This window comes from Lineus longissimus, chromosome 3 (genome assembly GCF_910592395.1).
Source record: "Lineus longissimus chromosome 3, tnLinLong1.2, whole genome shotgun sequence".
In the NCBI taxonomy this organism is placed as follows: domain Eukaryota; kingdom Metazoa; phylum Nemertea; class Pilidiophora; order Heteronemertea; family Lineidae; genus Lineus; species Lineus longissimus.
In genome coordinates, this window is record NC_088310.1 from 26,829,837 (window position 1) to 26,856,869 (window position 27,033).

The following is a 27,033-nucleotide window of genomic DNA, read 5'->3' on the forward strand; positions in this document are numbered from 1 at the left end:
TACTATCAAAATACATGCGTACTTCTTCTATTCGTAGTCATGGAATGAGTGGTCACAGATGGCATGAAGTAGCTTACACATGCATGAAACCTATCCTTCATGGAAATCATATTTGGGTAAAACGTGTCATACAATCTGTGTCGATATTTGGGTGAAATACTACAACATATGTGATATGGATAGCTCATCCCAAGAGATCGAATATCAAGCTTTGGGTGTATTATAGCGGTAACTTTTGAGGGTCCTAAGCCCAGAGTAAGCATAAAGTGCCTAAACCATAATACACAAGATTATAACACGTACTTGAGAAAAGAACTTTCTTATGACTTAGGTTTTTTCTTATTTAAAGCTGACTTATACTTAAAGAATGAAAATATTTGATTGCCTCTTCTGAAAAAATATTAAATTCAAAAGATAAGCTTTGGGACAAAGGGGCGACTTTAATTCAATATTGTAATATTTGTACATTTTCAAGTCATATTTGATTTGTTCAAAAGGAAATAGAATTATAACTCTGAAACCCCTCATGTGAAAAGAAAGCATTACAGAGTTTGACCGACAGGGCTAGCAGTATGAACTCAGCCCAGAGCAAAGACTGAAAAGGGGTGAAATGCTGGTCAGACTGTTGACTTTCAAGTGACCTGGCTATCAATACCACTTCAAGTCCCCCTAACTTAGGGACAGCAGCCTGACAAGTCAAGCTTATTGGTGAGGACAGCATTCCCTGGTGAGACAATCTTAAATTTGAAATTCAATCCAGCGCCTCTTAAGTCTCTATAAAGTCCCTATCACACCAAATCAAAACAATATGACTTGTTCTTCAGTCCAATCCTAGACTTTCTGGCTTGTTGTCTGAATGTGACATTTACAACATTCCCAGGATAAACAATCGTCGTCTGTTGACCCCAAAGACATAATCCTGTCGAAGACAGATCATCTTGTATCAGAAATATCAAAACACCTCATTGATATCATGATAATTTTGACATTTCGACAGGATTTCATGACTTTGACATGATCTTTCCTCTTGTAATCCAAAGCGCATTTATATTGACTGATACCACTGATCCTACTCAGAAATATTGAAATACACATGCAATATTGACACATGTCCCGTTAGTCTGTGCATGGTTCAGGCACAGGCTAAGTAAATAAATGCCCACAAGTGAGGTCTAGACAAGCAAATATTGTCACATGATCAGGTTTATCTGGCGATAGCGATATGAATGTGACCATATGATCTTGTAATTTGTCATCAGCCGATGACTTTTTACATCTTATTTTTGACACAGTTCCATGAATTCAAAAGTTGCATTACAGAAAACTGTCTCCACACATCTTATCATCAACCGCAGACTGAACGGCTGATATTTGAAAAAACATGGCCTACCTCTCACAAAAATGAACTGTGAGATATGCATCAAGAGAGTCAGTCATGCTTCGAGGCAGTTACGGAGGTGTTGAACTCCCAAGAGTCTTGTAAGCGATGAGTAAGAGGGGGCCAGGCACTGATTGACTGAGCAAGCAGCCGACTTGGCCAGCAACATCTGTGATCGTGTAACAAGGTGAATGATCATTGGGTTTAGGACATTCCAGAGCAGTGAGTTGGCAGAGATAGGCTTCCTCGCGAGTCTTCAGCAACATCAAGGCTGAGGTTTCACCTCGTGATATATCGCTGCAAGTGAATCCTTTCGCCATTCATCCTATGATATACATCATAGATCTAAGTTGCGAACATGACTTATGCCGAAGTCACCTTCTTTTGCTCATTTATAGTACAAAAGGGACATTTTAATCAGGGGTGAATCATCCTGACAATATCAGGCCATTTCACTGGGTACATACTTACTCCCATGCATGAGGAGAAGTCGTGTTGTAGGCCCTGTTTGCAAGAGGATGGGGATGAATGAGCTTTGCTGAATACTCTTCAAATGCATGTAGATGGTAGATAAATCTAACGGCATATGAGAACGAACATTGAAATGCAAGGAATTTTAAAAGCTGTGGCTTTCAATGCAAGGTGAGCATACAAGAACCTGGAGTGGATGGTCAGCATGGTTTACCGCTCCGACCAGGTGGGAGGGATGAAAGCATTTGATCTTCCATTACTGCTATTAGCCGATGGTCAATCAGAACCTATCTCCCACTGCAGCTTTTCATGTACATTTAATAGACAGATGTTCAACCTTTCCTTACAACTTTACAACCATATCGATGCGAAACTCTTTGGAGATGCTCATGGTCATTACCATTGGCTTCATTGGGTATGCAGACCATGGCAGCCTCTTGCCTGCACGTAGATTAGGTTGGGAAGACAAATTTTATGATCCACAGCGATAGCACTTCACGTACACAAGTCAAAAAGTGATCAATTCACTTTCTTCCATTGAACGTCCCAACCCAGTACTGATATTGAAAGAGAACTCATAACGCTCGCTAAAGAAATAAGTGAAACTGCTCCCATGATTGGTTCCCATTGACATTCTCTCAGCATGCTTCATGTTCCATGTTGTTTTTCTACAACATGATTGAATCCGATTCCTACACGAAAGTATGAAAGTCAGGTGGGGTGTTGCTTCAAAAAATAAACTGGAAGCAGATCAGACCAGGTGACGAGTCAGGATTCATGACTGCTAATTGTGGCAAGGTATGAGATACTAACTTTTGTTAAAAACTTTGGAGAGAAGCTTGAAGCACGCAACTTGCCAAATGATATACTCTGTGTCAGTTGCTTGGCCTCTTTGACTTGAGCCTCAACTATGCTGAGCTTCAACTTGGGACAAAATGAGCTAAACACAATCTGATCTGCATCGAACTCGTTCTGCAGTCAGAGGTATTTCAAAATTCGGTGATTGGCAATCTATTGGCCCAAACGTTGGAGTGCCTCTTCAAATTGAATCATATTACACTCACAAAGTATGCTGTTGTGATGGATGGTTCGCATTCTGTTTGATATCAAGAGGACCAAAATATGTTTGGTCATTGATCATTTTACATAAAATGACTGGCAAGTGTATCCTGCTCGGTCTAAAAAAGAAGTTTTTAAACACAAGCAAGAACATTTTCATTGATTTTAGCTGACACACTACGTGCACTACACAGCAATATCCTGCACAGAGGACCTTCTGTAAAATACCACAGGAGGACTCAGGACCGATATTCTATCCCTGTTGGTAGTCTGAGCATTTCACAACACTTACAGGCTCTCTAATGTACTGAATGTCGCTTTGTTGAGTTCTTTTCTCAATACTAGTACGTTGGCACTAGAATACAAGGATAGCAAGTGTATTTTGTATCTTGAGCAGGTATAACAACATTGTATTGACAGTGGATCAATTTCTTGGCACCTGTGAACTACTGTGGAGGAATCTAACATAGCTTTCTTCTGTTTTAAAAACATATTGCAAGAAACTGATACTGGGTTTCATTTTCAGGTATTACTGGATGTATATGTTCTGAACATTAGGAAATCTTTGTGCCACCTTTTACCACTTATAAACTGTTTGGACGCTTTATGAAGCATGTCAACCACTCAAAACAGTTGTATTGTATCAGTCACAAAAGTCTGCATTCATGTAATTACCAATGATCAGACTCCTGTCACTCAAAGTGAAAATTAGGTCAATCTGCATTAAATAATCAGCAAACATTGGAAAAGAAAGAAACATTTTCATGCAACACTCCAACCAATTATTCATAAATGCTCTGAACACACTTGTTTTGTCAAACAGCGAACCTGGAATGCAGAGCAAACATTAACCCTTCATGGTTCAAGATGTTGCAATGTGTAGACATGTACATGTAGGACTGGTACTAGGCAGCGTTACTTGTTTTTTAAAAAGGTTGCCTAGAATGAGCTAACCTCACAGTCTTATTCTAAACCTAACGCCACTGTCTACTGCCGTACTGGTCATGCTGATGTTACCCCATATCCACATAGTGTACTGATCATCTTCACCGATTCCATTTCACTCCATTTAGCAATTAATTCCGAATAGAGTTTTTCGTCTATACATGTATTTCATGCATGGTACGCCAGGGATCCCTGTCTATAATAAAGTGCACTGAAACGCAACAAGTTCGAAAGAATTATCCTACTCACCCTGCAGGGTAGGCGATCGTGCCAGTGTTCGGGTCGACTGCCAGGGCTGCATTGCTAGTCACAGTTAGCCCCAGAACCTTCTCAAGGGAAACCTGCAAGTACATAAAGATCTCATCTCAATAATGGCAGCAGAAACAATTGACAGCAAAAAACAAAACCCTGTACCAGAAGTTACGAACGTCTTCGAGTGAAGCATCTAATTCTTCTCTGGTGAAACATGTACCATTTCTGATTCTTCTCTTCTGAAACATTTGTAAATTGTGTACAGCCATTGAGCCAAGCCACAGAGTGCACAGCAAAGGGGCCATTTGTGATGTAACCATGAAAACAAGGATAAAAAGTGGCCACATACGACTGGTTAAACCTCAATCAGTCGTCAAGTTGTCATCGCACTCAATATTGTATCCATTTGATCTTAGAAGAAACATCATGCGATTCATTATCACAGATGACAGATCGAAAATCATTTTATTTCAGCCCTGTTCCACCCAATTGACTTACCTCCCTCTTGACAGAAGATTTCCGTCCCAGACGATGCATTTCTATAAAGTTTCCAAGACCACAAAATGCCAAATTTTACCTAAAAGTAAAATCCCACAATTTTTCTCGACTAAGCCGATGTCCATGTATCGCTGATCCTCATAAAATGCCAAGACCCCAAATGTTCTACACGCATAACAAACCGATAACAAGTTACAAATGATTACATAGGCCTACCTGTCTGGTTTATATGAGGCCTGTGCATTGTCATACAGTCATGTCATACTTGTCATACATGTATATGATGGAAGTGTCAGTGGAACAGGCGTTGGCTTAGCTGCATTGAATTTGAAAGGGGTATGCACTCATCATCCATTGAACTACCCTTCAAGTACAGCACATGTTCATGATATTTGGAGGTAACCTGTTTTAGCTTAAAAATTACGGAGCAGATGGTTTATTGGTTCAATTTCAAGTTTCTATCCACGATTGAATGGAACTGCCAGTGTATTGGATAAAAATCATTTATAATTTTAGTGACTGATTATTTCATATTGAATGAGTATCTGAAAGTGAAAATGCAACCTGTGTTCATTCATCAGAACCCAATTTTCACAAAATTTTATGGCAGTTTCATTAGAATTGATATTTATGTCACAGGTGATTGACTAAATTGAAAGTCATACATGTATGTATGTGCCCAGCAATCAATAAAGCTGACATCTACATTGGAAATGCCCCTCCCTCCAGCCTGAGTAATTACTAATTTAGATAATGAATCATACATTTGTACATTGATGCACATGTACAAATGTATGAATGATTCTTTAATGCAGCACACCGTACAAAATAATCTAATTTAGACACCAACAGACATGACAGAGAGATATTCATTTTAACAAAATCTTCCTCAACCTATTATCCTTTGAAAAACTGAATGTCAGTTTTGCACCCATCCTGAACTTCTTTGGACATGTCGGGAATTGGAAGGGACAAAAGTGCAAAGTGTCAAATAAAAATGTATTAACCTATCTGATCAATTTGGCTAACCCACTTCCGCATTTTCATTGTGAGGACTTCATTGTTAGGTTATTTCTGGCTAGGCACCGGCCATGCATGACAGTTTCTCAATGGTAGCAACTTCATCCTTCATCGGATTGGGCTGCTCAAGACGCGATGCCTTTGCAAGTGGCTGTGACAGCGACAATCACTTTTACTATGCAAGAACAGATGAGGATAATGCAAGGTACACATAACATTACATTCCTGTCATGTATGCTTTAGGGTAAGGGTCTTTTCCAGTGCTAATTAGTGACAGCATTCCATTCTTACATGAATTTAAAGTAATGCACTATTTCCAGAAAATATTCGGCTCTTCAAAGTGTTTCCACTTGCCTTTTGTAAGTTTTAAGCCAACACACCAATAACCCAAGGGCATAGGCCTTCATGCATGTTAAATGTACCCACTGTCACTTTGACTGAAAAGACTTTATTCTATGACATGTTGTCAAGTTTGGAGTATTCATTTTTCTGCGAGTGTAACATGTTTTCTGTAAAGTGTCAGTTGCAATTATTGTCAGTCATGGCACGCAATATCTGTTGTATGTGTTACAGTGACACTCACTATCAGTGATAGTGAGTGTCACTGTAACACATCACGGACTGATTCAGGCTGGGATACATGTATAAATTGCCTATTGTGTTCCCTTCATGCTGGTTATTGGTAACTGAGATACTGATAGTATCAGTATCAGACAAATCTGAGCTAGACAATCCAATATCATGCCAACATCATTCAACGCGTGTACTCACCCTTTCTGTGATTGGCACTGGACGACTTTTCCGTTTAAGAGATGGAGATCTCACAATCTTCCTGTGCCTATCCATAATCCATTCAGACGTGTTGTTATCCTGCAACCAAACGAAAATTGTAACGTTCGGTGGACCCCCTATTACACGATCAAGGACAAAGTGTCACACTGTCAAAGGCTGAAAGGGCGATCAAAGTGGTCGAGAGAGAGCAGAGTGACCAAAGTTACTTAGTTATTGGGACAGGTAGAGGCAATCAAAAAACAACACCAACAATGTCGAGTAAACACTTCATTACAAAACGTTAAATAAATTTGCTTCGATTCGAGTCAAACTTCAAAGGTTGATTTCAGCCTTGATGATCAACTACAACGTCAATGACGACATGATGTCCTGGACTACATTCACTGTAACTCGACTTGTACCAACAACAGACAGCCGTCTACGACTAGACTACTAGCTTCCACACACAACCATGAACTTGATCCAGGAGCACTGTTGATACACACTGCTCTCATCAAAACAACAGTACAGTTCACACTTGACTGTACTACAGGTGCGAGACCAATACAAAAGGCTAAGCAAAATGGAAAAAGACCGACAAAACGTTGAATTAACAATTGATTTTGAATTCCTTTGCTTTGTTACATCCTTGAAATATTGTTTAACAGTTAGAGGGTGTTATTCAAACAGTAAATATTGGTAGATTGTGTAAAATCCTCACATAAATATCAGAAATAAACCAACATCTGCGCCCAGTTGGTACTACTGTCACGTCGCTGATAAAAATTGAAAGTTAGTTTCTATTTCTATCACCAGGCGACACTTGCGGTTGCGGTACACTCCGGACGCTGTTATCTTGACACTATCTCAGATTTGATACTCACCATGGTGAATTCACCGTTCACCATGGTGAAATCAGAGTTAACCATGCTCACCATGGTAAATATTTCTCACCGTCCCAATTCACCATGGTGAAGTGCTATACTTATACTATAACCCTGTTGACTATAAATAGGCTAATTGCGCATTTGAGCGATGCGGCGAACGTATTTGGAGACAATAAAAATTTTGATGACCAAAAATTATGGGGGGGGGGGGCGTGCGGCCGGTGCGCCCCCCCCCCCCCCAGGTCTGGTTGCGCCAGCATCTCCTGTCTATCAGGTCTGATTGTGACAGCATATGCTGTATTATCAGGTCTGGTTGTGGCAGCATGTTATTGTATAGTTGCAGTATATGCTGTCTCTTCAGGTTTGGTGTTCTGATTTCATGCAATCTCTTTATGAAAATGATCAGGTATTCACCATGTGAAAATGAGACACATTTTTCCTAAAGGTGGAGACAAGGTCCACCCTGTCGAAACATGGTGCACTACGTTGGGAGAGTACACATCTAGATCAGACAGAGTACGCATAGTGAAGGGACATAGCACATCCAGCAAAGACTTGTTACTCTCTCTGGCAACATGGCGAGCTATGATGGGGAGGACACATCCAGAAGAGGTATGGTGCACTACTGTCTCATTGGCCGAAAGTCATTTCTGCAGGTAGAGCGGCGGTAAAATACACAGGCCTGTTCAGTGGAAAACAGAAATGTCCTCGTTTTTCACTTTCGCTCCGATGTCTTTGAACAGAGTGACAGGTTCGTGTACTACAGGGTGGCCAAATTCTGACATACAGCATGCTGTCACAACCAGACCTGATAGACAGGAGATGCTGGCACAACCAGACCTGATGAGATTACGTAGACCATCGAGAAGGACTGCTCACTCTGGCAAGATTGGATTATGGATCATTCATTTTTCTCACCAAGTTTTACCCAGGGGACAGGAGTGTTTAATGGACAACTCTACAAAGACGCCACAGAAGGAGAAACAATCGGACATTGTCTCTCTTATCGTCCTTTGGGTTACGGAACATGCCTTATGCATTTTCACAGCTCGGCAAACGTACATGTACAAGTTTGTATGCTAAAGCCAAGCCCACATTTGGACAATGCCAGTCATACTTTTGACAATGCTGCTCATATTGATCCATTGACAGAACAAAAGACTCTCGTGAGCAGGTAACTGCTAGCCGGCCTGGGAGTATAAGTGCCCGGATGCTGTGACGTAAAATGTATTGTCTTTGGTCATGATCGGTCGCGGTTGATTTGAACGCCAGTCAGTTGGTGTGGGAGCTGCGGAGAACATCGCGGGAACACTTTCTCCGATTTCAAACGTAAAAATGCCTTCAAAGTTTCTGAAACAAATCAAAACGGCTGCAGCAGAAGGTAAGGCACACTATCTTTTCCTGATAAAAGCATGGATTGGTTTCAAAGGGTTTTTATTGTAGAAATAGTCATACTATTAAGGCGGGAATGAACTGCGCAGTTTGAAATTTCAAGCCAGACATTTTGAATTATGTACATCACTGCACTTCATGTACATGTTCAATGGCAATTTTAATTGCCATCCCTAATCAAATACCATTTGCTCAAAGAAACTAAAGGCGCACGTCCAAGTCATGATGGTGAAGATGGAAGTGATCATGTTAAATCTGCGAGATCCCATCACTGCTGTTCTATCCTGTGATGTGGAAATCTCCATTGAATTCATGAAGGTTTTTCTAATCATATGTAAGTTGACGTGAACAGTTAACAGTTTTAAATTCAACAACCATTCATTTGGCGGCCACTATCCCGACTGTGGTGTAGCACCCGACTATAACTGGCATGAAAAGGGGATACGCTGGTTATGGATGTCAGATCGTGGTTCCCTGACCTTTGCAAACAATTTCACTGGGCGTAACCCACGCGGCGACACCAAGGACCGCTGGCTGATCTATTGATATGTTCGCAGAAGGGTGTCAAAGTCGGAGAGATGAAGAGCCACTCGTCTCTTGTAGGGGGTCCATTTGGAAGTGTTTGCATTTGTTAGCCTATAAACACAAGATTTTAATCCTTCAGTCTTGGGTTTGGCGGAGAGAACTAATCTTACATAAGTCCCAGAACAATATCATATGTCTTTATGGCAATATTTATTACTGGGACCCAGTATAGTGCCGTTCTATCCAATATTCCTGGGGCTGTTGGAGAGGCTTCTTGTTTAAACAGTGCCATTCTGCCCCCTCTAAGGCATACATTGGTAACTAATGAATTGACTGCGAAATAAACGCAGTTGAACACAATGTGAATAATTCAGTCTCGATTTCGCCGAAAAGAAGGCGACATGTTATTATTTGATAATGTATAATGATCATGATAATTAGGAGACCCTGTGTGGGTGTTTGATCCAACATACTTTGATGTTATTAGAGATGGAAGTTTGCCATAGTGCCTTTAAATGTATGATAAAGACAGCATTAGTATGCTACCTGGTGCTTTTCTGATGGACCATATTGCCAGGAAAACTTAAGTGGCAGGTCTCTAGTCTTAATTCAAGTTCCGATTGTCCAAGTGAAAGGTAAGTCTTGCTGAAGATTTATTGGAAGGAAATCTTGATCTTGTGTTCCTGAATTTGACCATTAACTTGATCTGTCTCATGATTTCAGAGGTGACAGACCCCGCGGCCCATGAGGTGTGAAAGCGAGAATGATGAGTGCCAATCTTCAGAATGACGAGGTGGCAGTGCCCAGTTTAAGCAGGTATAGGATGCAGAACTTGTGTAACCAAATACGACTCAGATCCAATTGCACATGATGCATATGATCGTATATCCAGAGCGGGCTATCGAAACGTCTCTTCCATTTTGACCCTCAAATGTATTGACATCGCTCAGCTTCGAGACAACGCGCGTATGGGCGGAGGCTAATAGCGCTGGCAGTACGGACTCTTCGGATTGATACCCCAGGGTTATAACGGCAATTTGTGCAGAATCGTAGTGGCACGCAAGAAACGCACAGGGAACAAATTCACATACGAGATGGAGACTGGTCTTTAGGGCACAACAATTAAGTTTCTGAGACGCTCCCTATAATATCGATGTATCTTATTTCATTTTCAGGGTCATGGAACAACTCTTCCCTCCGTGAAAAGACCTCCATGGAGACAGAAATAACTCTGGGCCATGTCTCAGTAGAACCATACCTTATCCCGATCGACGTGACCAACCAATAGGGAAGGACATGTTTTCCAGTGGTCATTCCATTCTGCTACACTAGGATGCGAATCCTACCAAACTGGAGCGCCACCTGTTCACACATGTAGTGCCTTCATAGCTTTTTGTTAGAAATATCTTTTTGTAAACTACCGGTATGAAATTACGTTCACCTGTAATTCTAATGGTTTTTGCATTGAAAGTGACATCTTTATTACACAATGTACATTAATTTCGATAAGATTGTCCGTGTTTGCAATGATGCAGGTTTGCATTGAAACAACTTGGTGTACTGTAAGATTTCTATTGTGCCATAGTTATCTCTCCTTACCTTATATTGAGTTTTGCTTGAATGTTCTGACATGATTGATGCAAAATAAAGTTATTTCTAAAGCTATTTCCATGACTTGAGTCATTCTCATGTACTCAAGGATGCTGGTCCCAGTAGCAGAACCAGATATGTTGATATGATGCCACCCGTTGCTCTCTGTGAACTGTTTGATGACCGACACCTTTCTGATAGGTTGGAGAGGTGTGACCAATCTTTTGATCTTCTTCGATGAGATGGACGGCAGGCACAACCAGCACCTTGCCAAGTTGTATGCTGACAGTGAAACCTCCCAAGAGGACACCCACAGGTTACCTTGGAAATAAAGGCTTGTTATAGTCACCCTACAAGTTTGCATAATATTATGCTTATAGAAAACACAGAGGCCTAATTACACTAACAGACTTGTTAAAATCATGAAAAATCCAATAATTTTATTCCTTTTCTGAGAATAAAAGTTTTCTAAATATTTCATTTTAAAAGGAAAAAAGTAAAGAAAAAAGATTTAAAAAAAATTCCCACGTGGGATTCGAACCTGCGCCGAATAACACTGCTGTCTTGAAGGCCAGTGTCTTTGGCACGCGCACCAACTTTCTGTGACGTCACGTCGAATTTGATTGGTTAAAAAGTTTCTAATAGTACACCTGTTTTTTCGCGGACCGGCCTATATAATGGCGTCTGAATTTCGTGTCAGGAAACTCGTACGAAGGTCAGAATAACATGTCATAATCTTTTATTGTTTGTTTAGGGATTCAGAGCCCAGGGATAAAGATATATTTTTCATAAACATGACCGTAACATCGGCTGGGGGTAGTAATACTATTAAAATGAATGCTATTTGCGTCAAGCGCAGGTGGGAGGGCGTTTTGAGTATACCATGTTTTTTGACTGGTTTTATCACCTTCAGGTAAGCTTTTGAGGTGGCAGTGCAGGGTACGCCAGCCAATAAGTTATAACAAACCTGAACAAATCCACCCGCTATTTTCCATTATTGCCACACTCCGGATGCAGTGAACCGGCCTCGTTCCTCACCCTAAGGAGACCCAATTTGACGACTGCTTATCGAATAAAAAAAGTTCTCGCAATAGAAGCAATTTTAAGCAACCTTATGAGGTCCACTCCTTATCCTTGGGTATTCTTTGACCATTTAATTAGACGTAGACGAACTTGTCTCCAAGCTTCTATGAAGTCTCTCCAATAGTACCATTTATCACACGGCACGGCGATGAACAAACGGAACTATATGTCCTTCAATGCCTCACGGGTAGGCCTATGACGTCGGAAGCAGGTACACTCCGGATGCAGTGGATCGGCCTCGTTCCTCACCATGAGAATACCAAATTATGATGACGCGAGTCTACCAGCAGGCTGCTCCAAACTCATCCTTAGATCAGGATGTTTCAAACGAAGGCTCGAACCTGTGACTCCGCGCATTAGTTCTGCCTTTTACCATGACTGTCCCAAATATGACGATTCGCGGATGGTTCACGCGCAAATTCGGTCATCTGACTTGAACCTCAACTGTCTGATTAGGCTTGCGATTAGAGATTAATCCTCCCTGATTCGACCAAGGCGAACAGGATAAGACCTTATAATCACCAGCTGAACCTGGGATAAACATATAGGGTCTAACAAGGCCTTCGGGTGAGGTAAAAAAGGAAGATTAAAGTGTAGTAAGAGAGCCTTTTGTCCTTCAAAGTATTTTTGAAATATTTTTCTTGACGCATAATTAAGAGTGTGCGGCAATTAATTTGTTTTGAGCTGAATTGTCAAAAACAAAAAAGAGTTGGAGAGAGCAGGTTGTGCTCAAGAGAGGAACACCTGTTTTTCCTTAAACCCGAACAGAATCCGCGACAGCGAAACAGATTTATTAGCGAGATTGCCACTGGATACCCTCTTTACTCGTTTATGATACGAAATTCGCTTCAGATCCAGTATTCGGTGTCTTCACAACCTTGGTGCAGATTGTGACTTTGTCTCCAGACGTTCTACTTTCATCGGAAAGGCGGACGTGTCTAAAACACTCCAAACACGTGGCCGTAAACAGGGACATCCATTTTAACACTCTAAAAGGACATTCCAGCGCTGCTGTCAAAAGGAATTCGTTTATTGACTGGCATATCATGTGGACTTAATAAACGAGTGGTGACGTTATCCTGACAAACCCTTGATACGCCCCATTTATCGCCAGAATAAATTAGACACAATTCAACCGCGTTCGTTACCGTGGATCGGCAGAACTAAACATCCCAAGATACACTTCACGAATCATTCACTGTGTAAAAGGTCTAATTGAGGGGTGAGTCGTAAAACACCTACATTGTTAATGGCCCATCCCTCTGAAAACAGACAGGTCGTGACCGTTAAACTTGTGTTGTAGAGGGTTTTTTGGTGACGTTGTTGGCATACACATAGACGCCCACTTGGGAAAGACAAGACGGTGACTAGTTTTCCATTTTTATGTGAGCTGATGTCTGGCCCCGAATTGTGTCCGAGGGTATCATACATTTGATGTAACTCAGAAGATCATGGCGCGACATCATGATCAGTCATGGTAAAATAGTAAGTGGTAATTTTCGTTCATCATCTTCAGAACATAGGATCAAAACGGACAATCGACCAATTCACATTTGGTACCGACCAGTATTGTTTCGCTGCTAAGGAGTAACATTTCAAGATGGTTCTTCGACCCCGTGTGGACGTCCGAGAGTGTATTTCAGAACTCTCCGTCAAAAAGGCGGTTTCCAAACAGAACGCTCCGCTGGATCACCAACTCGGAGAAGTGGTCAGGGCGCTGGAGACAGGGAGGAAGAACGCTGCGTCTGTCCTCAGCTTCAAACAGAAACAGTTCTGTAAACGTATCGATGAGATGGCGCAGGGTGTGCAGGCCTTGGTTGAGAGAGACAGAAGGGCAGTCTCGGGGAGATTATCAGCCAGACGCCACAGTCTCCCGCTGCCATTTCAAATCACCCCGCGAAAGGAACGCGCAAGAAATGTCCAGTCTGTGTGGAAAGATGTCAGGATCTCAGTGCCAAAATTCACTGTTACGAAACCTGAAGATGACGTCACTAATCTGGATTTGGACATAAAGCCTGCGGTATTAATAACGAAACGAATTCGGAGACACAGTATAGTCTACCGAGCTTTTCAGGACACACTTAGTCTGTCAACACATGAGAATACGATCGATCAATTTAGCATTTCGAAATCGGCACACCCAGATTTGTTGAAGAAAAACTCTTTTGCTTTTGATGAAGACAAACTACATTTCATCCTTGACAAGAAGCAAAAGGCGATTGGCAGCTACAACCACAAGAAAGGACTGGATGATAAAACCGTACAGGAGGAACCTCCGATGGCGTCGACATCGGGGAACCACCCGAGTGAGGAGAGTCTTGACGTCCTCCAGAATGTCGCATCCAGATTGAGAGAACTGTCACAGTCACCAGCACTCGGCCTGCGGAGAGGCAGCCACAGCGGCAGTCTTACGGACCTGCCGCGGAAAACATCCGACGGAACGCAGAGTCCTGTTTGCTCGCCGAAGAAAAAGATCCTCCGGCGCCGAGCATCTGTTGGCAGCATCTCCATCCCTGATATACAGAAGTTCAGGACATCTGCTTTAGTTCGGCTTGGATCCACAGGGTCCTCAGACAGCGAGAGCAGGGAGTCCCGCGCTGAATCTAGGAATGGATCTCGAGTTGGTTCAAGAAGTAGCTCACGGGCTGGTTCGACCAGTGGAAGCCCAGTCCGTGATCTTGTGACAAGATCTTCAAACCCCGTTTGGGTCATGGAGCCGAAACCGCTTCATTTACCACCAATCGTCTCAGAAAACGTTGGCTGTCCCAGTGTGAAGTTGTTGCCGCTTGTAGCGCCTGTAGCCAAGGAGGAGAGAGAGGAGACGGACTCGCTTGGCCCCCCGCAGACGTTCCGATCAAGGTCCAGTAGTTTCACATCCACGAGAGAAAGAGTCGTTCGAAAGCTGTCAAAAGTCGAGGAAGAGCCTGGCGTAATAATGCTCCAAGACGGCATATACACCGTTGTGAAACGTGCAGACGACATCGACAAGCCGAGCAGAACGACCTCACGGGATGACTCCGAGTTGAAGTTCAACTTTGAAGAGAAAGATACACGTTTTAGTGAAGGAACGGACGCTAATACTAACAGCAGGGAGGTACAGGTTCCGAAATCGATCTTGAGATGCAGGTCACCGACTGCCACTACCGTCAAATTTGTGTACACGACCGAAGCTGAGGAAAAATCACCCAACCCACGCTCCTCTGCGGGCTCAATGTTCGGGGGTTACACAGGGAGTTCCATGTTCGGGGGCTACACAGGGAGTTCCATGTTCGGGGGCATCCCATCGTTTGGCTACGAATCCAGCTTCAGTGATAGCAAGCACCAATTATTATCAACGTCGCCGCCCAAGTCGAACAGTTCTAGCGGACGGAATTCGGGACACAATTCACCAAGACTATGCCCTGGTTCACAGCATGTGAAAACCAGGAGGGTGTCTTTTACCAGTGATGTCTTAACAGAATTTGGGACATCTGAACCAGGAAATTGATTGCGATGCTTAATCTGTACTCCAGCATGTGAATCAAAATTAGACATTACGAATGCCAGTTTTTTCACATGCGGGAAATATTACCGCCATCTTTGACATGTGGTATGCCATAATTGGGCCAATTCACGTTCAGGAGCAAGTGTGCAATTGCCTCACCTTACCGAATCATTTTGTCAACAGAAGCCACACCTGGGGCATAATGGGGCCAAACAAGTGTAGTTGTCTTGGATAGTGTAATTGAGGTTGTGGCAGGAAATAGAGAACTTTGAAAAGGGTAATCTGTAGAATTTGGGATTTAAATAAAGACTTTTGAATAAGTGCTTATATCTGTCGTTAGTTCTTTCGGATACGTGCAAAAATAGTTTGGTACACCAAATTTAAACCATATTGGCTGGTGGTGCCACTGTCTCCAAGTGTGCCAAAATTACTGCAATGCTGGTCGAGTTGATGTCTTCAGACTCCTTTGCTAGACTTTCTGCTGCTAAATAAAACTATCATTGAACTAATTCAACAACTTGGACAATGAAATTTAAAAATCATAGGTTAATATTTTATTTGATATTATTTCTTTGTGGTAATATTGGCACAAGTGCACCAGTTCTTTCACAGACATCAACAAGAATTACCGGTAACAAGAATGTATTTACCTGTCCCAGGCTGGAGCAAGTCTAAAAACTATTTAACTTGAATATAACAAAGACATAAACTTTGAGCAGTTAGTCACAGTATTTTCTGTTCAGGAAATATTGGAACTGGAAGTATTTTGAACAGTCAAAAACAAACTAAGCTATTCCTTCTCTTGGAAATGCTCAAGGTTATCCCTATATAGAACCTCTCTATCTGGCACAGCTGACATATAGAAATGTCAAGTTCCAGGAGTGAGTAAACCTCTCTATCAAGGTCACCCCCTGGTACTGACAAATGCTGTCCTTGGTTGAGACATGCCTCAATTACAGAGGTCCAATTCAACGGAAATTACCAATTTGAGACCAAATGCAGTGTCCTTTATTGAGATGGTGTCCTTAATAGAGAGGTGTCCACTAAGAGAGGTTCCACTAGAGAGAGGCATCCACTAAGAGAGATTCTACTGCACCAATATCAAAGGAACAGTTTAATTCCTGCTTTGTACCAACCTTTATCACATTGTATTTACAAAAATTAGATAAAAAATAGTTTGATCACCGTGCAGTTAGATTTGCTCAGATTTGTCCCATGAGAGAATAAACATTGTACAGCTAAAATATTCATGCAATATTTACAAATTCAATGAATGTATGAAAAGTTACATATATGAGAGTTGTTGAATGTGGTTGCAGTAGAAGCCATGTTTTCATTTATCAGAGTCAATAAACCATTTATACAACAGGCTACAGTACATTTGTCAGATGACACAGAGGGGTGAAAGGGACATTAAATCTTTCTTTCACCCTGCACAAAGCTGGGAAGGTTTTAGGCAAGCCACTAACCATACAACATGTTCACTTTTCCACTGTTTTTTCACTAACTCACATGTGGTGGCCCCCTCACATAAGTACCATGTACAATACAATACACTGGTGGCAAAGGACTTCTAGACATTAGAGTTTGTGAGGACTATAGCAGCTACAAAGTATATGGCAGTTCACACTTCACCAAAAACTAACTTGAAGACAACAAATTACAGCGAAGGATGCAGAAATATCTTTAAAGAGTTAAAGCTGAATACCAAAATGATACAGAGATAACAGTTTAAAGCTCTTTGAAATCAAACATTCTACATTATATCCCAAACGTCTGGTAATACCATGACTCAACAAAGCCTGCACCTCACAACAATAATAAAAAGCACCTGTTTTAATATTATGTCATTTTCACAATCATTAAGTAGAAACAGGATGAATGGACTATATGATTTTAATATGAAAAGACTTTTGTCACAGCTTTCATTAACAAAATCAACTTGTTCAGTCTACAAAACATTAGAAAGTTGAACTTGCCTGATACATTTTTGATTATAACAGTTTAAACTGACAAATGGACAAATGCAATGTTGTAAATTGGGGTGAAAATGGAGCAAATTTGACCACCACTTGAATCGTTTGTTTTTATCGCAAATTTATTGCGACTTAAGGTCACCCCAATTTATGACACAAGATATATCTGAAAGACATCCATAACTTATTCACCCCACAAATCCGCAGTAATATATAATATGAGAAATAGACAACGTTACTCGTGCATGAACAATTTTCCACATAACACAGGTTTCTCTGTTTTCACAGTCATTTGAGTTCAGTTACAACTACTGAGCCAATATCTTAAATCGGGATGAATCTAACGCCCGTGAAATTAGCACTGTTTCCAGTGCCCACCTTGTGGTGGAAACAGGCCTAAGTATCACATATCAAACCTCCACCTATCACAAGACAGGGATGAAGTTGACTTTAGTCTTGTTGGGCGACGGTGTCTCGAACTGTACAACTTTTCCATCCACCAGGCCTACAAAGAGCTTCTGTCCATCATGAGAGTAGGTCAAACTGCAGACAGGCTTTGGGATGGAGTCCACCGCGATATCCTTCACAGGCATCAGGTCCCAGCTACTCCAAAGCCTGAAACATAGAAGAGAGAAATAGTGGCAGAACCCTTCGAAGTGAGCAACATGAGAGGCTCGTCCTCCCTGGCTGATTGAGAGACACAAGGGCATTAATCCCAATTTGTGCCAATCTGTAGTGGCATACATGTACAACAAAAACACTCACAAAACAAGCGCGGAAGACAAAAAGATTGATGAATTAACACCTTCAGCGCCGAACCACGTAGATCGTCGTGGCCCAAATCCCCCCTCTTTGAGCTGGTTATCGGAGTCTCATGGACTTCATGAAAGAACTACGCCATCGCCATCTTCAGGGCAAGGGAGGAACTGGAGTCTCATGGGCTTCACGAAAGAACTACGCCATCGCCATCTTCAGGGCAAGATAGGAACTGAAAAGACCAAACCACTGATCTACGTGGCCCAAATCCCCCCTCTTTTTGAGCTGGTTATCGGAGTCTCATGGACTTCACGAAAGAACTACGCCATCGCCATCTTCAGGGCAAGGCAGGAACTGAAAAGACCAAACCACTGATCTTCGTGGCCCAAATCCCCCCTCTTCGAACTGGTTATCACAGTCGCATGGACTTCATGGAAGAACTACGCCATCGCCATCTTCAGGGCAAGGTAGGAACTGAGAAAAACAAACCACTGCATAACAAAATAAAGCTGTTCCGACACCGGGAACTTTTAGGGGGGGTCGGGGGGTGTTGGAAAAGGGATCATTTTGGTCATTTTTCAACCAAATAATAATATATAGTAAAGGAGTGTAACAAACATAACCCTATTGATTCAAGAAGACATTGTCTTGGAGTAGTTACTGCAAAAGACCTTATGCAGCCATCTCTTATACTTTTTTTCTTCTTGGGGTCTGAAAAGAGGGTGTTTGGGGGTGAAACAATGGCGCTGAAGGTGTTAACTGCCAGAAGACCACATCCTGAATAACTAAATGTATTCGAACTCACCTAACAATACCATTGCTGAGACCAGTAGCAACGACATTGACCGAGCGACCTTCAGGAGACGTGGAGTACGTCAAGCAGTTGATTAATTCATCCGTCTGCTTGGTGGCGATGTGATGGCCGTTCACTGTGTGGATCATCAGACAGCTTCCAATACCTGCATGAAGGCGATAAAAACGTGTCATGACGTACGGGGGGAGGAGGGATATTCTGTTGATGACAGCTCACTTCTTTGTATGTAAGTGTAGCAATAATGGATGAAAACTTGGACTTAAGCTGTCAGCAACCCACATGAAAAAAAGGCCATGTTTTACTCTCCAATGGTGTCAAGGAACACAAATTCACAGACATTGTCCATTATCTATGATCTGAGCAAGTCTCGAGGGAGTCTTCAAATGACCTACCTTTATGGCTAACAGACGCTATATCACCAAGAGTGTCACTGATGCACACTTGTCTGATCGGAGTCTTGTGGTCAGTGATTGACCGCACATAGCTCAGCCTGAAACAATGGAAATTATTAAGGCTCTCTGCAAATCTCTAGGCACTAACTTTAACACCTCTCTGCAAGACGTTCAAAGGGGGACTGGGGGGCCGTGTTACCAGGGTTCCACTGTACATGGCAAAAGTTCTTCAACCTTTCACATGATTTTCCATTTCAAGCTGTTTCTGTTCGACTTACCTGTTCAGATCCCAGATGATGCAGGTTCCGTCCTCTCCAGTGCTGACTAGGATACTGAATGGTTTACTCACAACCAGTGCCGTCACAGATCCAGAATGGCCGTAGAGACACTGGCGACTGCCTTTCACACCAATCTCGCATTGCTGCAATGGAAAGCAAGATATCAGTAAGGTGATGTCAAGTGAACCCCCTCAGGAAAGATTGTAAAGAGACAGCAAGCAGGGTTAAGAAGTTGCCCTAGGTTATAAGTGATAAATCAATGCCAACGAGAGCCGGGACCTCTACAGATTGGTGATGTTACATTTCCCTTGAGGTCTGATCACATGGAATTGGTGAACCAACTATTAAGGCAACATGAGGTTTTAATAGCAATATGCGTCCCGACAAAATCCCAGCACAACACTTTACCTTTGCCCCCCTGTATTCTGTATTGTAGACGCTGATGACGCCAGAGTTTCCCCCAACAAACAGCAGGTGGCAGTCAGGTACGGATGCACAACATGTCACCTGAAGACAGCAAAATAACATCTTATCAAAAATGAACAAAATTTTCAATGAGGATTTTCCTGATAAAACAACATCTGCATCATTATGATATCTTAGAATGAAATAATATGGACAATATTTTGAAAGCAACCATCTATAGCTATCAGACAGACTCATATCCTCACCTGTTCAGCACCGTGCTTGTGTATGAAGTTGACCATTGGGGAATTGGGCTTGTTCTTGATTCTCAAGATCCCATCAGGGTATCCCCATGTCACTTTACCCACCCATGTGCAGTTCACTGTGTTCATAGTCGTCACACCTGGAAAACACAGAAAGGACTTATTGGTTGACTCATTTACCGCTGAGCTATGGTGCCAAATGTAAAAGCTATTCCCTCTCTGAAGTGTAAAAAGCCAAACTATTGGGCTGGTGATGTGACTTCGCCTATTGCCAATTGCAAATCCTTTATACTGGACAAATATAGACATGAAAGAGGGATTTATACAGCTGAAAGCATGGCCAACACACGATGAATTGGTAGTGGACTTCCAAACTTCAGCTCAAGTTCTCATGTCCTGTTGGTAAATATAAGCAGACATGGCATAGATAGAGAAACGTCACACCTCTCTCCTTGCTGTACATGACCAACAGGCAGCTACAGGGACCGAGACCAAACTGATCACCAGTCGGCAGGGCTACAAGAGACATGACGGCATTGCCATGGGACTGCTGCCACGTTGGAACAGGATCTTGCAGGTCTGGTGAACCAACGTAGTTTCCCCACTTGAGACCCTTCACTGTTGGCAATGGTGAGAGCTGCAAGAAATAAAAGAGGAGGTTATTTGTAACATATGCACAAGCTTCAGAACACCGGTTCATGCCCAAGTCGAAGTCACAGGGACTATATAACTAGACACGCACCCTTCCTTGTCCTCTGCTACCAATCGTGTCATCAGGCAAGCCTTGTTTGGACTCTGGCTGAAGAAGCAGCTGCGATAGAAGGCCCATGGCGCCACCATTGTCCCCGAACTGATATGGCGAATGTGGTGAATCAAACAACTGCTTCGGCGTCTGGCCGTACGTCTTAATCATCGTCTCCATGGCCTTGCGCTTCAAGGGATCTTGGATGGCATCGACGTTCACACCAAAGTAAGTCTGAAATAAAGAATTAAAAATGTGACTAGCCCTGGCTAACTGATCCGCATGTTGCATTTGGGGTAAGGTGAGAAGAATGGGAAAAATGAAGAAAAAATTAAAAAAATTTTTTTGGAAAAATGATTTTCTGACAGTCCTGAGCAGAGATTGACTAAAGAGAGAATACAAAGAAGAAATGACAGATTAGTCTCTTTCTAGCTATTGGACTTACTGAAGGATGGAATACATTGACTGCCTCCACTGCAGCCTTCCCAGTCTGCTTATAGCCAAACACCAAATCTATCCAGTTATGAAGATTCTGTGTGACATGCGCAGATTCGAGGGCCTGTCTGTTGACTAGGGTGAACAGCCTTGCATCACACTGACACCACTTGGGAAGTGTGACATCATCAACCTGCTCACCAGTTTGCCGATGACCAAAAGCATACCCTGGAAGGGAAAGCAGAATAAAGCCTGTTCATTCATGTTTTCTGGGTGAAATATCATATATGGTCATCGCTAGAGGGATACATCACATGGCACGCCCATCACAAAGTACTGGCTGATGCACAAATATCTTATGACAGTCAGCGCCACAGGGCTAAGTGCCTCCATCAGCAAAGTGTCATTTGGAGCCAAGTTACCCTGCACTGCTCCTTGACCTAGCACCACCATCCTTGACCTAGCGCCACCATCCTTGACCTAGCACCACCATCCAACATGGTAACCACCTACCTTCTGCGTTGATGAAAAAGTTGGGAAGGCTGAAGAACTCTGGAATGAGCTCTTTCACGTCTGTCGTCGATTGTGAACTCGATAGCTTCCAAGTTGTATCCATGGAATGAAACGTACGATCAGGCACATCAAAGCTACGGTCTGGAAGAGACGAGATGAAAACATGCAAAATTGTTCTTTGCATTTGTGTTGGATGTTTTTCACTCAAAAGCTTTCAAAAAGCCACCTCAATCAAACAACAACTTGAATATCAAACCCAAAGTCTCTAACAACTCGACAATATGACTCTGTTACGTACCTTGAAAAATGAGGAACATCTTTGTGAATGGAGGCAGCCGGACAAGGAAATGTAGCACAGTGCCACTGTTTGAGTAATGGGAGCCGTAGTGGAATGGTTCTGTCTTGAAGTCAAATTCCTCTCCACCAGACACCTTAGCTTTTTCATACTCTTGTTTCAGCCACTGAAATGGAAGACACCTTATCATTAGATACCTTCCAATTAACCCACAATGGTGGAAAATATATAGATCACATCTGAGACAATGTCTATGCACAACCCGAATTGGAAGGTTACAAGTTTGAAACTGATAATCACATGAGTGGTTTTCTAACAGAACAATTAGATTTAAATCTTGGTATCCTAGCAGAATCAGTTTGAAAGGCATATCACTTATATCTCACCATATAGTTCTGAATGAATCTTTCCTCTTTCTTCTTGTACTGGACAGCAATAGGCTTGGAAAGGTTTCTGGAAATGAGAAGTACCCAAGAATAGATTCAGAACTGATGAAAACTGTAACCCAAGGAAAAAACAATTGAGATAGCTCTAGTGGAAACCTTTCCTAGGCAGACACAGCAAATCTTACAACAGTAATCAGGACACTGAATGAGTGTACCTAAAGATTAGGATTAAACGTTCAATTTTCAATCTTAAAGTTTGTTCACCTGTATGACTCTGGCTTCTCTAGATCGAGACGTTCATCACCGTAGTCCGATATGATGAATGGGAAGACAGGGTACTGCATGAGGTCATTGAACGTCCGGCCCGACAGCTTGTTCAAGTGGATCAAGTACTCAAAGTTGGTCATTCGCCCGTCCACCCAAAGCTGGCGAATCGCTGTCAGGTTCTCCATCTTGATGAGATTAGGGAGGTTCATTGCGTCGAACAGAGAGTACACTTGATCACGTTCCTGAAAGAAAAGTTTTAAGAGTAGAAAATGAGATCCCAACTTTTTAGTTTTAACTCAGTATCAAGTGTCTTTGCAGCAAAGGACTCAGATTTTGTCGGAATCTTTTGAGCTTTGTCACGCATATCAACTTACCTTGGTTGTGTCGAATGCCAGCAGGCTTGTCTTTCCATTAGTCAAGAATATTTCCAGTGCAATATCCCGGAGCTGGTAGCGTCTTTTGATGATCTCCTTGATGTCAGCATGTGGCCAGTTCATCGACAGCAAATCTTTATTACCGAGGAGCACCTAAAAGAGGAAAACACCTCAGGATAAATCAAAATCATCATCGATTTTGACTGACAAAACAATCAATTCAGAATGTGCTAGCAGGAGTAATCAAACAGAGGTGAGAATCTCTGACTCACCTGTGTGTAGTTGGCATCGTGTATTGCCTCATCAGCTACGAAGTAAACACAGTTTTCACCAACCAGCATCTCACCAGATGTCTCACTGGATGTGGTAACGCTTGTACATCGGCACGTGTGTCTGAAATAGAACGGGATGGAGGTACATTTGTATTGGTTGTCTCAAAAGGCACTGCAAGGGTGGGGCTAAAATATCGACCAAAACTGAGCGCTTCACTGAGGCAACTTGAAACACATTTCAAACAATGTAGCAGTGACTTACTGTATTCTTTCATTTGTATGCAGACGGTAGATGAGTGCAGCTGAGTCTGACGTCTGCTGATCATCATCGAAGACGTACGAGAGGGGTGGCGGGTGGTTCTGAGCTTCTGTTGATCAACAAGAGATTGGTTATTATCAGATGAACTCATCTTGAAGGCACAACACAGATCTGTACCGGTGTGGCGGGGATAGTAGTCCTAGGGCTGATAGTCCGTGTAACAATAGCCCGCATTGCTAAATGTTTTGGTTAGGGTTAGCGGTACAATAGATCATGCTGCTTAATTGGTCAAATACAATGCTACCGGACTATGACTCCAGGGGGACTATAACCGCTGTCACACCGGGACGCATAATGTTGTCATGGTGCTCTAATGACCTATGTCATGGGTCTGAGAAAGTGAGTCAGTTGGCGATATCATTTCAACTTAACAACAACGATGAGGAAATGGAGTCTGTCAAAAACAGTATGTCCTATATTGTAGAATATCTTCAGTTTCTAATCAAATCTGTCTGAACAAAATAATCTCAGGTTCGGATACCAACCCAACTTCTTGCGATGTTTCTTCAAGAAGAACTTCGGGTCGATACCTAGGTGACATCGCTGCAGACGTTTCCTTTCTCTGAACGGACCTTCAGTTGGGTCAAGCTGCCAAGATTGTGGGTACAGCTCAGGGAAGAACCACACAGCTCTGGAAAGGGAGGGGCAGATACGAAATTTCTAAAGGTTGACATACTACTTTAACAACAAGTTCTCTAAGTTGAAAGCCACAACCCCAAGCAGTAATAAAACATGTACTGTTCTATTACAACAGGGTACATATGATCTTGTATTTATGGAATTCACCAAAATTCTCACCTTTCATGCGTCAACTGCTGAATGAGATGTTGCCATGATTTCTTCACCTGTAGACCATTCGCCATCGCCATCTTGACATGCTCAATGAACTTCTTCCGTTCCATGTTTTGCGTGTTGACGACAGACTGTGTCACTTCCATTGCACTGGCGGAGATCCGACTGGCAAGGGCGTCCTGCTTGTGGAATATCCTTCAAATAAGAGTTGAAAATGTCATCACTTTTATTGATGATGTTAATAGTTTGATCAGATGGATCAAAAGACCGGTACACCGGTAATGATTGGGATTAAAATGTTGTTTATCATTTGATGTGTTACACCACCCTACCTTTGTTCAGCAGTAGCCCTTTTCTTGGACCAGGCCAACTTTCCCTTATGCTCATCTATCATCCACATATCAAGATCTTCCTCAATATTCGTTCGCTGATCGTAATGTAACTGCTCATCCAGCGAGATAGCCCTGAATCCGCACTGCTCCAGGACTGTCACTAACTGAGCACCATACTGGATCTGCTGCTGGTCTAACTCACGTTGACGGTTCACTACCAGGTCATGGGTGTATACAGCAAGTTTCTGACCATGCTGGAACGGGAAATTTCAGGTTGATATTATGTATGTGAAACCAAATCTTCACTGAGAATATAAATTGTTACTTGACCCCCCCTGCTACACCACTTGGTCAGTTCAAAATGTAGCGGAGGCGGGGGCAGATCACCAGCCTATTCGAACATACGTCAACCTCCAACCTGACCTCTGGATCCCTGACCACCCCACGCACCCAAAAGACCGACTGCCAAGTTGGTGATTTCAATGACATCATGTTGATATGATATGATGACAACACAAACAAGTAAACTTACTGAGATATGAGTTGTGAAACACATCTTGACCATCTCCTTGGCTTTGGGCTCCTGAACCAAAAGACTCAAAGCAAACACCCGCTGCTCGATCGGTGAGTCGAGGGACATCATGTAGACAAAGAGACGGCCGAATTGGACACGGAGCACGTCCTTACTCTGCCACGTCAAGCTCTTCCAATATGTCTTTTGTTTCTTCTTCTCCTGAAAGTAAAATATTCTGACATCAGTGAAAAGTGCACAGGTGCAATATCAAAAGATTTCAGTTCCAGTGTGAGACTCTCCTCAGTCAGTGAACAGCTCAACCTTTAATCACACAGGAATGAAAACTTCTCCAAACCTGTGCGAAGTGGTTATGCTGAGGATGTTGTGATTCTAAAAAGCTTTAAAACGTACCATTCCATCAAGTATAGCTCTCATCAGGAACTCCAGGAAGAACTTTGCAAACTGGTAATGATACATCAAAGATTCATCGTACTCTGTCTTCATACCAAGATGAGGCGTGCGGAGGTTCACCGGGGCCCCGGCATGATCTGAAAGAATGGAAACGAGAGACACTGGAGGAAACTAAGCTGTTCGAGAGAGTCAACATCTATATCATATGAGTAGACCGGGACCGACCAGGAATCGAACCCGGGACCTCATAAAGAAAGGCACTGATGTTTCCACTGTGCCACATTGACAATGGTTTAAAACATTCTGGTACAAAAGTCTGATGCTGAGCTCGCAAACTAGACAGCGGGCAGACAACAAGCTGAAGAAACTCACCAGCATATAAGATTAAGTCGACTGCTAGCGCCACCACCTTCTTTGTCCGATCCAACAACTCGCTTGAACCTATCTTCCCTTCTTTCTTCTTTAACGCCCTCTGTTGGAGGCTTGCCAAAAGACTCAAATCCAAGATTGACGATCGTCGGCGTGCTGGGTCTAAAGACAATGAACGATTCCGTACAGGAATGGCCAGCAGTGAACCAAACTCCATCTCCTCAAATGATCCACTGGAGCCCTCCTCCTCGCTAAAGTCCTCAAAGGTGGTGAGTTTTCTGATGTGGGGCAGTTTGGGGAACTTCAGGAGTTCCCTGAAAGAACGTTCCGGGGGCAGAGATGCTCGTGCTACGGAATCAGGGATACGAAATATCAAAATCAGAATGAAGAGACATCTTAACAAGCAAACAGTTTTTATTTCAAACATGGGAACTTTTGGAAATTGATGATTGATATAATGTCACATGAACTCATGGCTGAATAGAATCAAACACTGAAGGTCGGCCCTATTTGTCAGATAGGCAACACTGTATTACCAGTAGCCTGAGAAAACCTGTGGAGTACTGGACTATGCGATGTCAACAACTGCACAACACAACCAAGAAAGACATCAGAGACAGTTGGTGTGGACCAAAAAAATTGAACAAGGTGACTAAAGAGACATTTCAGAAAGATAGGAGACATAATAAAGTGAGCATTATAACAGTCTAGCTCCAATACCGAATGCCAGACAATTTCTGAGTGTCGCATTTGCCATAATTTCTGTCCAGGTG

The 27,033-nt window shown here is 42.5% G+C and overlaps 2 protein-coding genes and 1 long non-coding RNA gene across 20 annotated transcripts in view; 1 reads left to right on the top strand and 2 right to left on the bottom strand.

Annotated features, from left to right (window-relative positions):
- LOC135484459 (mitogen-activated protein kinase-binding protein 1-like) overlaps positions 1-7,166 on the bottom strand; it is a 45,152-nt gene extending 37,986 nt beyond the window's left edge. For 14 of the 15 annotated variants that reach the window (XM_064765955.1, XM_064765953.1, XM_064765948.1 and 11 more), the window contains exons 1-3: positions 7,116-7,166; positions 6,395-6,493; positions 4,103-4,194 (exon numbers count right to left, since the gene is read on the bottom strand). In XM_064765955.1, the coding sequence (XP_064622025.1) occupies positions 4,103-4,194; positions 6,395-6,469 (167 nt within the window). In that variant the 5' untranslated portion in view covers positions 6,470-6,493; positions 7,116-7,166. Of the gene's footprint in view, positions 1-4,102; positions 4,195-6,394; positions 6,494-6,993; positions 7,012-7,115 lie in introns of those variants that run through there. The other variant, XM_064765946.1, reaches the window with a different exon arrangement.
- A 1,396-nt stretch (positions 7,167-8,562) lies between these two features.
- On the top strand, positions 8,563-10,851 carry LOC135485685 (uncharacterized). The gene is made up of 3 exons (XR_010446600.1): positions 8,563-8,662; positions 9,922-10,014; positions 10,374-10,851. It is a non-coding gene; the product is annotated as an uncharacterized LOC135485685 (long non-coding RNA).
- A 5,044-nt stretch (positions 10,852-15,895) lies between these two features.
- The window catches only part of LOC135484461 (lysosomal-trafficking regulator-like), a 39,510-nt gene continuing 28,372 nt past the window's right edge, over positions 15,896-27,033 (bottom strand). For 2 of the 4 annotated variants that reach the window (XM_064765962.1, XM_064765960.1), the window contains 22 exons: positions 26,264-26,608; positions 25,892-26,028; positions 25,499-25,699; positions 24,967-25,220; positions 24,641-24,829; positions 24,328-24,473; positions 23,786-23,891; positions 23,524-23,644; positions 23,252-23,404; positions 22,875-23,119; positions 22,611-22,677; positions 22,228-22,390; positions 21,930-22,070; positions 21,427-21,644; positions 20,982-21,215; positions 20,684-20,876; positions 20,243-20,379; positions 19,980-20,078; positions 19,572-19,714; positions 19,294-19,391; positions 18,893-19,046; positions 15,896-17,946 (listed from right to left, as the gene is read on the bottom strand). In XM_064765962.1, the coding sequence (XP_064622032.1) occupies positions 17,757-17,946; positions 18,893-19,046; positions 19,294-19,391; positions 19,572-19,714; positions 19,980-20,078; positions 20,243-20,379; positions 20,684-20,876; positions 20,982-21,215; positions 21,427-21,644; positions 21,930-22,070; positions 22,228-22,390; positions 22,611-22,677; positions 22,875-23,119; positions 23,252-23,404; positions 23,524-23,644; positions 23,786-23,891; positions 24,328-24,473; positions 24,641-24,829; positions 24,967-25,220; positions 25,499-25,699; positions 25,892-26,028; positions 26,264-26,608 (3,734 nt within the window). In that variant the 3' untranslated portion in view covers positions 15,896-17,756. The remainder of the gene's footprint in view (positions 17,947-18,892; positions 19,047-19,293; positions 19,392-19,571; positions 19,715-19,979; positions 20,079-20,242; positions 20,380-20,683; positions 20,877-20,981; positions 21,216-21,426; positions 21,645-21,929; positions 22,071-22,227; positions 22,391-22,610; positions 22,678-22,874; positions 23,120-23,251; positions 23,405-23,523; positions 23,645-23,785; positions 23,892-24,327; positions 24,474-24,640; positions 24,830-24,966; positions 25,221-25,498; positions 25,700-25,891; positions 26,029-26,263; positions 26,609-27,033) is intronic. The other 2 variants (XM_064765964.1, XM_064765963.1) reach the window with 1 other exon arrangement.